The 12,925-nt window shown below is 40.3% G+C and overlaps 1 protein-coding gene across 1 annotated transcript in view; it reads left to right on the top strand.

The window, feature by feature from the left end:
* Polr1B (RNA polymerase I subunit Rpl135) overlaps positions 1–12,925 on the top strand; it is a 58,510-nt gene that overhangs the window by 41,127 nt on the left and 4,458 nt on the right. The window contains exon 22 of the mRNA XM_076175418.1: positions 1,835–1,999. Coding sequence (XP_076031533.1) covers positions 1,835–1,999 — 165 coding nt within the window. The remainder of the gene's footprint in view (positions 1–1,834; positions 2,000–12,925) is intronic.

Genomic DNA, 12,925 nt, shown 5'->3' with positions numbered 1-12,925 from the left:
TGCAGGAATGAACTAACAGACAAAATACATAGTCTAATAAACAGTTCATTGAAAGAAGGAAAAGTTCCAGAAGATTGGAAAAGTGCAAATATAGTACCAATATATAAAGGGGGAAACAAGGAAGACCCTACTAACTCTAGACCGGTCTCTCTTACAAGTACGATAGCAAAAATTTGTGAAAGAATGATCAAAATTGGATGGGTAAGGCATTTAAAAAAACAACGTACTAAATCCAAGGCAATTTGGATGTAGTCAGGGATGATCATGCATCACAAACTTAACGTGTTTCTATTCAAGGCTAATAGATGTAATACAAGAAAGAGATGGATGGGCTGATTGTGCATTTCTAGACCTGAAAATTTGCTTTTGATAAGGTGCCACATAAGTTGCTAAAGAAACTAGAAACTGCAGGAGGAATACAGGGCAAACTGCTAAAGTGGATGGAAGACATCTTGCATGAAAGAAAAATGAGAGTAGTGATAAGAGACAAACACACTAATTGGGATGAAGTGATAAGTGGAGTTCCACAAGGAACAGTTTTGGCCCCAATAATGTTTGCTATATATATTGATGATATGGATAAAGGAATTGAAAGTTATATGAGCTTCTTTGTGGATGATGCAAAACTGTTGAAAAAAATGAACACTGAAGAAGATTGTGAGTCGCTACAGAGTGATCTCAATAAAGTATGGGAATGGAGTAGGAAGTGGGAGATGGAATTCAATATCAATAAGTGTAGTATAATGGAATTTGGAAGAAGTAAAAAAAGAATAGTGGGATCATATAAATTGGGAGAGGAAGAAATTAAAAAAGTAGAAAATGAGAAGGACCTGGGAGTCATTATTATGAATAATATGTCCTCTGAGAAACATATAAAAGAAAATTTGGAGAAACTTATAATTTAATAAGAACAATCAAAGTGGCATTTACATACCTGGACAAAGAAATGGTGAAGAAAATACTAGTCACTTTGATAAGACCAAGATTTGAGTCTGCAGCGATGACATGGTCACCAAGTACAAAAAAATGTATAACAAAACTTGAAAGAATACAAAGAGCAATTACGAAATTGGCACCAACACTCTCAGAACTATCATATGAAGAGAGACTAGCAAAACTTGAGCTACAGACATTAGAGCAAAGAAGAGAGAGGGGAGACTTGATAACTATAGAATCATGAAAGGTATAGAAGCTATTGATAGAGAGGATCTAATAAAATGGGATAGTAGAAATATAAGAGGACACGGAAAGAAAATCAAGAAAGACAGTTGTAGAAGAGACCTGAAAAAGAACAGCTTTCCCCACAGAGTAATAGATGTTTGGAACAAGTTAGATGAGAAAGTGGTGTGTGCAAAAACAATACACGTATTTAAAAACAGTCTAGATAAAACGAGATATGAAGACGGGACACCATGAGCATAGCTCCCCTTCCTGTAAAATACAACTAGGTAAATACACACACACACACACACAAAATTGGACAAAACAATAGTGTTTGCAAACACCATACAAGAATTTAAGAAGAAACTAGTGGTTGTGGGATACAAAGACAGGTCACCACGAGCATAGCTCCCCTTCCCATATAATACAGCTAGGTAAGTACATGCATACACATATATATGAGCTCTGAGCTCTCTTCCTGGAGGGTAATAGCTGTCAATCACAAGTCCATCATGTGGTCCAAGACCTTGGTGAATCACACACACACACACTGCAAGGGTATATATAATGATAATGATTTCTTTGTTTATCTTCATCTCTCCTTATTTATTTTCATGATTTTTCTTTAGATGTGCTTCTATCTGAACACACTTTCCTTTACATGTGACCACAGGTGCGAGCAACTGGTCCAGTTGATGTGGTGACCAGGCAACCTGTGAAGGGTCGCAAACGTGGAGGAGCTATTCGTTTCGGTGAAATGGAACGGGATTGTCTCATTTCACATGGAGCTGCCTACACCCTGAAGGACAGGATGCTGGACTGCTCTGACGACATGATGGTAAGTCATTCATAATATGAAGTGGATGGGAAGAGGAAAGACTGGAGTCTTATTTCGAGTTTTATTCTTGAGTACTTTGGCTAGTGCTACAGCAAAACTAGTCAAGAATAAAACTTGGAATAAGACTCCAATCTTTTCTCTTCCCACCCACTTCAATTTGTCAGAATGTCTCAACATTCTTAATATGTTTAACTCCTTCAGCTTAGTAATAGCTTTTGTAGATTTTATTGTAAAATGGGGGAGGAGTATGACAAAAGAAATTGAAAAATAATGAAAAGATGTTTTGGAAGGAAGGAGAGAGGAAGATGAGGTGAGTCTAGTTGAGAAGAAAAGGTTAAAAGTGCAGATGAACGGATGTTAACAGAAGAGGAGGTGGTAAGGGGAAGGTGGGCAGAGTATTTTAGAGAACTCTTGAATGTGGAGGAGGATAGGGAGGGATTGGTGATAGCAGTGGGAGGTGTTAAGAAAATGATGTTGATGGGAGAGGAAAATGAAGGAGAAATAAGAAAAGATAAGGTGCAAGTAGTTTTGAAGATGATGAGGGAAGGTAAGTGACCTGGGTTAGATAGGTGTCATGCAGAGTGTCTGAAGAAGGGAGGTACAGTAATAGTGGTTTAGCTTGTGAAGTTGTTTAATGTGTATCTAATGGAGGGTAGATTGCCTTTATAGTTCCACTTTACAAGGGAAAAGGGGACAAATGGGAGTGTAGTAGTTTCAGAGGGATCAGTTTGATGAGGGTTTTAATTGAGAAGATTAGGAGAAGAACATAGGGAATTGGTGAGGAACAGTGTGGGTTTAGGAAAAGTAGTGGTTGCATGGATCAGATTTTTGTGGTAAGGCAGATATGTGAAAAAGCTTTAGGAAAAGGTAATGTTTTTTGGGCTGTTATGGATTTGGAAAAGGCTTATGACAGGGTAGACAGAAAGCACTGTGGGAGATATTGCAGATATATGGGAAAAGCAGTTAAGGGCAGTCAAAATTTTCTATGAGAGTAGTAGAGCTTGTGCTAGAACTGGAAATGGATAGAGTGAGTGTTTTCAGGTAAGGATGGGACTGCAACAGGGATGTGTCATGTTGCCATGGCTGTTCAATGTGTTCATGGATGGGGTGGTCAGGGAGGTAAAGACAAAAGTAGTGGGCAGGGAACTTGACATGGTTATAGAAAACGAAGAAAAGTGGGAGATGAGCCATTTATTTGCTGATGACACTGCACTAATGGCAGGGTTAGAGGAGGGATTAAGGGAATTAGTGACAGTTTGGGAGGGTATTCAATAGGAGAAAGTTGAAGGTAAATGTGGGTAAAAGTAAGGTGATGAGATGTGCATGGGGAGAGGATGGCAGCGAGTTGAAAGTATTTCTTAAAGGAGAGAGGCTCAAGGAAGTGGATAGCTTTAGGTATTTCTGGTCACATGTGGCATGAAAGGGAGTGGTGGTGGAAGTAAATTGTAGATTGAGAGAAGCAAGTAAATGTTTTGCGGGAATAAAAAGTGTCATTAGAAAAGGGATTTGGGAATGGATGCAAAGTAGAGATTATATGAAGGGGTGATTGTGCCGATGGCACTGCATGGAGCAGAAACATGGAATTTAAGAGAGGCAGAGAGGAAAAGTTTAAATGTGTTTGAGATGAAATGTCTTGAGAAGTATGGTAGGGGTTACAAGGTTCGATAAAGTGAGAAACAAGAAGGTGAGGAGGTGAGTTGGAGTAGAAAAGGATATGGCAGATAGGGCTGATGAAAGAGTATTGGGATGGTTTGGACAGATGGAAAGAATGAGTGAAGAAAAATTAGTAAAAGAGGTGTGGGGAGTGAATTTGAGGGGATGTCCAAGGATGAGATGGATGGATGGATGGGGTGAAAGGGGCATCAAGCAAGAGTGAAATGTCTGTTGAGCAAGGAAGGAAGAAGGCAGGGGATAGGGGTGAGTGGAGAATGGGTGTGTATAAATGACACTGTGATGCAAGGAAGGATGGGGGGTTAGGGAATGGTTACGTGTGAATGATATTTTGATGCAGCCTGAAGGGATTTCTCCCCATCTCTTTTTCTGTATGAGAGGACAAAGAGTGGGATTGGCAATTAAGTAAAGTGGCCTTGCTCTGGATGTACTGTGTCTTGCTGCAATGCCTCTGATCCAGGGCAGTGGGTGAGATACAGGGATGACCCGTCATCCATGAGGAGCTAAGTTGAGAGGGAGGAAAGGGTGGTGGACGGGAGTGGGGGCTGGTGGGAGTGGGTATTTGCTTTTGACTTGCCTACCTCTCTTGTAAGTGGGGGAAATATTTTATTGTAGGTAGGTACATTGAAAAGTTGAATTTAGGATTTCAGGTCCATTTATTTATTTTTTATTTTATTTTTTATTATTATTATTATTATTATTATTATTTTTATTTATTTATTTTTTTTTCTAACTTCCTTGTAAAGGGGAAAAAGCCTTTGGTATATGCAGGCATGATATTCTTCTGATTTAAATCGGGATTCCGATTTTTTTCTTTTCCTGACAATGATCTCGATTTTTTGTCATTAATTCCCGATTGTAATAAACGATCCTGTTAAAAAAAAATTATTTTGTGGTGGTCGAATGATTTTTGGTTGATGTGAAGTTTTGGGCGATTCATATGTCGGCTGTACCTGTGTGTAAGCGGTTTATTTTATGCTGGTCTGCAAGTGATTAATTTTTTGTAGAATTATATCGATATCAACATCAATGGAACAGCTTGGATGTGTTTGTTTTCTAGCGATTCAGCCCAGGGACTCAGCCTAGGCCCACAGCCCTCATCTGCCCCTGAACCCCCGGCCAATAAGATTTTTTTTTTTTTTTTTTTTTTTCCTCTCTCTCTCTCTCTGTCTCTCTCTCTCTCCTTATCTCCCATGTGGGAGACATGCAGCTTTTAGGTAACCATCCACAGACTTTGGGCAAGTCCACAATTCACTCAGGGAAGAAATATTGTGTTCTTGTCTAGGGATTGTTAATGCAGGGCACTGTATTATGAGGTGTTCTATGTCATCTATGTAATGGTTGCATGTATGTACATATACTAAAGGCTTTTTCCCCCTTAGAAACAAGTTAGCCAAAAAAACAAAGGCATAAAATCCACTCCCACCCATTCCATCCCCACATACTCCACTCCCATTCAACAGTTGCTCCGTGGACCAGTGGTAAAGTGAAACTATATTTCTGGGTGGTTGCATGTAGGGCAGTTTAAATCAGTGGGCAGGCCAATTCTGTGTTGGTACTGTTTCAATTCAGGAAGATGTCCTGAGAACAATCGTGACTGTTGTTCTTACTAGATTATTAATAATGAGATGATATATACATGCTAACCCTCACTCTTCCACACCCTCCAATGTGGGTAATTTGGTGTTGAGGAAAGTATTGGGTTCAAAGGGTTTGTGAAAAGTATATGTCAAACTCTCAGTTGTGGACAATGCTGTCATTTCCACCCTGTGTGCACAGACAGCCTCGGTAAATGGCAGTCACCGGGAATTGTTGGAAATGAGTGTATAATGTTTATGAGGTGGAAACATTTAATGGGACTAAAGCTGTGACCTTGGTCTTGTGTGTCTAGACGGCCAAGGCAGTCACTGGTGGCTAATAGGAATAGTATTGTAATCTTCGTGCATATGAAGTGAGATTGAAACCCAAGTATGTAGGTTACGGGAGCAACATGTATGGTCGAGTATAGGACCATTGCGATATTTGGGTCGGGGCCTATCGTCGTGGGCGGGGAAGGGGATTGACCTACATATTCATACTATTTCTGGTCTGGCAATGGGATTCTTCCCCGGTTCGCTATCCCCCCCTCCTCCTCGCCTCCCATATCTCTGCTTACGTTGTAGAATGATGAATAAGTTTACCTGCAGGAGAAAGAAGGATTTGGTAAAAGGTAGTTTAACACGCAGGCGCGCACAAACATGTACAATTTGAGTAGTATATATATATATATATATATATATATATATATATATATATATATATATATATATATATATATATATATATATCTGTGTGTGTGCACATATATATACCTTGTATATGAGTATTGGTTGTGATATCGTTTCGTAGGAGGGTCTAGTTTTTAGATGTCGCTTTAGAATTCCTTCATTAACCGTTTGTCGGTATTAGGATGTGAACTAATTCTGCGTCGGTTACCACGTGTCACAAATCCCACAATACCTGTCCCCACGGGTAATGAAGGGCATCCTAAAGCTAACCATATAATTATAAATCCTATCAACATAACTTGATAGTTACAATTAACTTATAAAACATTTCGCAAAAACAACGGGTTGCAATGCACGCTACCAGACGCACGAGGACTGAAGTCGTCGTGTTTATGCAATTTTGTGAATCAAGGTTTACGAAACTGAACATATTATGTTGTTCGAATTTTTTCAATTACTTTGATATTTCCACCGGCGGATTGCTAGTTCATGGACGACGAAAATATTGAGAATATGAATTATTATATATAGATAACCTACGGAATATTAATTGTTTTACGCAATACCTATGTGTCATCGCTGTGGGAGTTGACTTGAGGAGGAGGAATGTACTAGAAGCTTTCGGGCCGACAACGTCGTCTTGCCAGAACGGCGCACGCGCGTGCCAAGAAATGGTGTCGTCACAAACCAGCTGGCGAGACCACGTGAGTAGTCGTCGTCTTGGCAAAGATCGCCCTATGATGAAAAATTTGTATATCTTCGTTTTTTTATTTTTTTTATTATAAATGTAAGGGATGATTGGCGAGTGAGGGTTTTCAAAAACTGTCGTGTAGTGAACATTTGTGTTGATATTTCGGATATATTACCACTTCAGACTTATCACGTGCATACATGTGTGATTCACCACGGTCTTGGGTTACGTGTTGGACTCGTGATCTACATCATTTAATAAAGCAATGGGTTTCTTTTCATCAGCTTATTGTTGTTATTATTATTATTATTATTATTATTATTATTTTTTTTTTTTTTTTTTTTTTTTTTTTTTTAGACGGGGAGGATTTGGGAGAAAATGAAGAAGAGGGACCCACACGAACGTCGAGATTTCATGAAAAGGGGGAAGGGAATGGAATGGAAAAAATTGAGAAGTCCAGGTCTTGGATCACGCGATGGCCTCGTGATCGACAGCTATTACCCTCCCGAATGAGAGTCATAATAGGTACAAGGGGTTGGGGGGGGGGCAGTTCTAGGAGGGTAGAAGGACTCGAGATCGTCGAGGAATCCACAGGGCACTGATGACTGCCACTTGCCCCGGCTGTAAGTGCAGAAGCGACTGCCGAGCGAGTGTGTGGTGTTGGCCGAGAGCAAGACTAACGACTTGACCTTCGTGTGGAGGTCGGTTGCTGACCTCGCTTCAGGATGGATTCATTGGCACAATGTCATTATATACATGTACATATATATATATATATATATATATATATATATATATATATATATGTATATATATATATATATATATATATAGTGCAGGTTTGATTAAATACGACAGCATTCTGGAAGTTATTGATTTTCTTGTGTTTTCAATTTTCTTAATCCTACTCTTCCCATAAACAAATTCTTTATAATTTTTCATTTTATTACTATGACATTTCGTCTTTCGTAGTAATAGAATGGAAAACTATAAGAATTTGGTTTATGCCCACCCCATCCAAGGGAAGTGTAGGATTAGGAAAATTGAAAACACAAGAAAGAAAATCAATAACTTCCAGAATGTTGTCGTATTTAATCAGACCTGCATTAAAGAAAACCTGCTCCCAAATTACATCAATATATATATATATATGTATAGATATGCATATGTATATGTATGTATGTATATATATGTATATATATATGTATGTATACGTATATATATATATATATTTATATATACGTATATATATATATATATATATATATATATATATATATATAAATAATTTCAGACAAATTAGAGAGAAATGGGTGGGGAAGAGCAAACGAAGATGTGTTGGGAGTAGAGTTTATTGTAATGCAACACGCCCTCTGAAGACCAAGTTGGTCAAAACGTTAGGGCAATAAACTCTATTCCCAACACTTCTTCGTTTGCCCCTCCCCACCCATTTCTCTCTCTCTCATATATATATATATATATATATATATATATATATATATATATATATATATATATATATTCATATTCCCCAATTTAGGAGAGTATCCCAATAAAGAAGTTGAGGGTGCATATGCCTATATTAATTCACCGAAATGTGAACCCATTTAAATTTTGTTAAGAGGTGGTATTGTTTGAAGTGCCATAAAGTCAGGGTGCCCCAAGAAAATTGTGATCATCAGTTTAAAATTAAAAGATTCTTTCATCTTTTCCAACTAGCCTAGTCTAGTCTAGTCCCTCTTGCGTGTTCGCAAATATTCGAATTGATGACCACCATTTTCCAGGGACAGGTGATGATAATGTGGACCAATATATTTGACGTTACGAAATATTTAAAAAAAAAAAAAAAAAAAAAAAAGGACATTGATGACCGCCACTTTCCCTTCGTGTCTGAAACAATATGGGCTGGCAGAAGTTATTTCCCCCGTGGTTACAAAAAATAAAATAATTAAATGAATAAATAAAAAATAAATCAAATCGACAACTCTGAGGTTAACCAACCTTTAGTACGAATGAGATTAACCCGTTCGGGAGTTATGTCGTCGAGATTTTTTTTTTTTTTTTTTTTTTTTTTTTTTTTTTTTTTACGTCGCCCGACAGGCGATTTGATTCGCCTCATCAAGGACCTTCTCTCCCCCCTCCCTCCCTCTCCCTTCCACCTCTAACCCCCCCTCCTCAATCCCCACAGAGCTAAAGGCCTAGTCACACCAAGCTACCTATTCACATGGTCACCGACCAGTTGCAGGTAGTCTTTGGAAGTCGCTGGTAGTCGGTAATAAAATAGATACATAGACAGATCGATAGATAGATGGATGTATTACAACACACACTGAATAGTCCCTAGTAGATTTCCATCTTATCAACCACATCAACTTTTTCCATTTCAATTACTTGCATAGGTTTTGTGTCGCCGACCGATCGCTCGATATTCGGTCGAAGGTTGGTCGGAAACGGGTCGTAAGCTTGGTGTGTGAGGCTGGGGATACGTTTGAGTGTGAGACGGTCTTAGTGTGCTAAGTGAGAGGAAGCAAGTACTGACCCCCCCACCCCCCCACCCCACCCAGGGGCGCTAGAAATAGACCATCCGAAACCCATCTCAGACTTGGCGTTTGTACCTTCCTCCCTCCTTCCTTCCCTCCCTCCTTCCTTCCCTCCCTCCTTCCTTCCCTCCCTCCTTCCTGTCTAGAATTCCTGCGCATGCATTCCCGTCGTCTAGAACTGCTGGTACGCACTAGTTGTTCAATTGTAACGTCTTATTTTCGTACGCATTTTTTTTATTGTGTTCAGATGAACAACTTGTAGTCTTAAACATGCGGGGAGGGGTTGTTTTAAGGTTTCGTTTATTTTTTTAAATCGTCATGCTCCCGGTTAGTAGGAACTGTAATGTTATTCTCAATATTTCTTCTCTAGTTTCTTCTTGGCGAGGTAAATTAGAATGATATGATCGTGCAAGTTTTAGTGTATAATTCTATAGTTTTGTCTGTGGCTTTGTGTGTGTGCGTGTGTATGTGCGCGCGCGCATGTGCGTACGCGTTTGGTGTACCGGCCTGCAGCCACATTACATAATTATTGTTGATGCATTTATCTTAAAGGAGATATATTGAAGTTGATCCATTCTATATTTTACCGGCGTATATAATAGTTTACTTGACACATTGTTCCTGGGCGCCATTTTGTGCCAATGTTACCAAAACTTGTTAACCTGAATAAAATCGTCTGACGCCAGCTAGAACAAATGTGCAGGAGAGGTTCATGCCGTTGATGGACTAAAAGGCTTTTTTCGTCCATCCTCCGATTAATCGGCGGTACTGCCAACCCCGAGCACTTTCTCCGCCGTAAAATGACTGTAGCAAATTATTTTGTCTTCTCAACAAAAAATGCATAGAATGTCATTTGATATACTGGAGGTAAATTATTTCCTCTAGCATATCAGATTCCGTTCCGAAAGTTGCGGGCTGCAACTTTGTTCCAACAATCGGAGGAAAGATAGCCCAGTGGGATAACACATTAATGAATTGGAAATTGTAATGTTATAACACATATGTAAAAGTTCACTATAAACCCACTATCGGAGAAAAAATGACGGAAGTAAAGGGAAACTGTATATTTCGACTACTATCTGTAGTCCTCTTCAGCAGAATGCTTACAAGAAGTTATACTTGTACCTTAACTTCTTGTAAGCATTCTGCTGAAGAGGACTACAGATAGTAGTCGAAATATACAGTTTCCCTGTACTTCCGTCATTTTTTCTCCGATAGTGGGTTTATAGTGAACATTAATGAATGTCTAGACTCTTAACAAGGACAGTGCCAGATTTCCACCAGGGTCTTATGAGGGGAGCGGATGACATAAGAACGTAAGAATGAAGGAGACTGCAAAAGACCATAAGGCCTACACTAGGCAGTTCCATGTCCCTTACCACCTATCATCCATATCCATAAAGTAATCTTATCTTCTCTTAAAGCATTCCATTGTTTCAATGGTCACAACATGGTTACTAAGTTTATTCCATTCATTAACTACACTGTTGGTAAACCAGTTTTTGTCTATTTCCTTCTTAAACCTAAATTTGTCCAATTTAAACCCTATTTATGAGAAATCTCTGTGGGTGGTGTGGGGGCAAACCTCGTTCACGTTGACCAAGAAAATCATGTAATAGATAAGTAATCACCGAAATAAACAAGCAAATAAATGAATGAATAAAAGATAATTAGGATAGATTCTGAAACTTCAGGAGGGGAGACTGTAGACCACAGGGAACTTCATTCCCCCCTTCAGAGCACCCCCTCCCCCTCCGCCTTCTCATGTGGATACCATGGTTAGTTAACCCTTTCCAACATTTCTAGTGGGGTCGCCGATTAAATGAAGCGGCCTTGCTGTGGATGTGCTGTGTCTTGCTACACTGCTTCTGACCCAGGGCAGTGGGCGAGATGCAGGGATGACCCGTCATCCAGGAGGAGCCAAGATAAGAGGGAGGGAGGGGGGTGAATGGAAGTGGAGTATGTGGGGATGGAATGGGTGGGAGTGGATTTTATGATTTTATTTTTTGTTCTACCTCCCTTGAAAGGTTGGTGTATGTATGTATACATTTGTGTGTGTATTCACCTTGGTCTTTGGATCACGTGTTGGACTCGTGATCGACAGCTGTTTCCCTCCCAGAAGAGAGCTCAGAGCTCGTATGACCGATCTATTGGTAATGCTATGACCTTGCACACACACACATACCCAACTCCCCGCCCATGAGAGTCGGAGTAACGACCCGAAGCGCAGCGATACCGAAATAATTTCGGCCCTGGGCAGGATTCGAACCAGGTGCTGACGCACCTTCGTGCTGACAGTCCAGTTCTCTATCAACCGCGCGCGCGTGTGTGTGTGTGTGTGTGAGAGAGAGAGAGAGAGAGAGAGAGAGAGAGAGAGAGAGATCTTAATAATCCAGGTTGTAGTGATGTTTGTATGAGAGACTGAGTCATAGGACAGCTGTATCGTGATCAGATCTCCCATGAATGAAGACCTCTGCTGGAAGAAAGATTTTCATCCAATATTTTTTTATATTATTTGTTTATTTGTTTTGTTATCATTTGTCTGTTCGTTTATTATTATTTGCTAGATTCACAATTATTATTAGTTATATGTCAATTTATTATTATTTGCTATTTACCTGTTTGTTTATTATTTTACCATACCTATGCATTTGTTTATTTTATTTATTATTATTTATATTATATTTTTATTTGTTTATTTATTTATTTATTATTATATATATTTTTTTCGCATCCGACCTAGTTATGGACCAAAAGGTCTCCTGTCGGCATGCTCCGCCTTTGCAATCCTTTGTAATCCTACTTCTTGAATCTTTCGTTCGCCCGGTCACCTGGTTAGGGAAATCGACCGCATATTTCTCTATAGGGAACCTGTGAATTCCCCGGTGCTGCCTTGACACGTCGCCACCATATATAACCATCCACCTGCCAAGTGTTGGGGCAGGTCGGGACCGTAGGGAGGAGGTGCGTTCCTCTGGGCCCAAGGGGGTCGCTCGCCGGCTCGGAAGGTCGTGGCCGGCTTGGCTGGGATCTTGGGATTGCGCAAAAGTGGCCGGCTCACTTCGGCCTTGTCCCCGTCGTCATCGGTTCCACCTCCTCCAGTAGGATGTTAATACTTGGCACTGAGGTCCTCCGGGCCTTGCCTTGATCTTGTCTTCACCGGGCCTTGCCTAAGGGCAAGTGAGAGGAGGACGGGAGAGGAGCGGAGTCGTTTACCGTTCATGATCGTCTTGCCTCTCGTTTTCTTTCTCGGGTATGGCAGGAAAGAGGGGCCTTTAAGCGACAGGGATCCTAAAAGAGGGACTGGATCCCTCCTCCAGTCGCCTCAGTATTCACAAAACTCTTCGCCATCCTCACCGCCCTTTGATCCACTCCATCCCCAAGCAGTTTCCACCCAAGAGTCGTTCTATCTACCGCTCCACAAAATCTATCCCAACTCTCCATCCTGTTAGGTACCATCAACTACTCGAATGTTCGATTTACACAACCCTCCGGAACCATCGTCTCCCGTGTACTCTACAATCTCAAACAACAGTGACACTACACCAAATCTTGGTCGACTAGACAAGTATATGCAATATAAGACAGCGAGTGGGTCCTCAAGGATATAAGCGCCGGTAGACCACAGACTATAACCCACTTCTCCCCCCAATATACCCCAGGATTCGTAACAACCCCTCCCCCCCCTTTCCTACCCCTCTCCCCCGCTATTGCGTAGACAGTCGCTGTGTATATTTAGCCCCATGATCCCACACGA

This window comes from Oratosquilla oratoria, chromosome 37 (assembly GCF_046742065.1).
Source record: "Oratosquilla oratoria isolate Oo_2021 chromosome 37, ASM4674206v1, whole genome shotgun sequence".
NCBI lineage: Eukaryota > Metazoa > Arthropoda > Malacostraca > Stomatopoda > Squillidae > Oratosquilla > Oratosquilla oratoria.
Note: the sequence above shows the minus strand (reverse complement) of the source record. Positions and strands in the feature narration are given on the sequence as shown.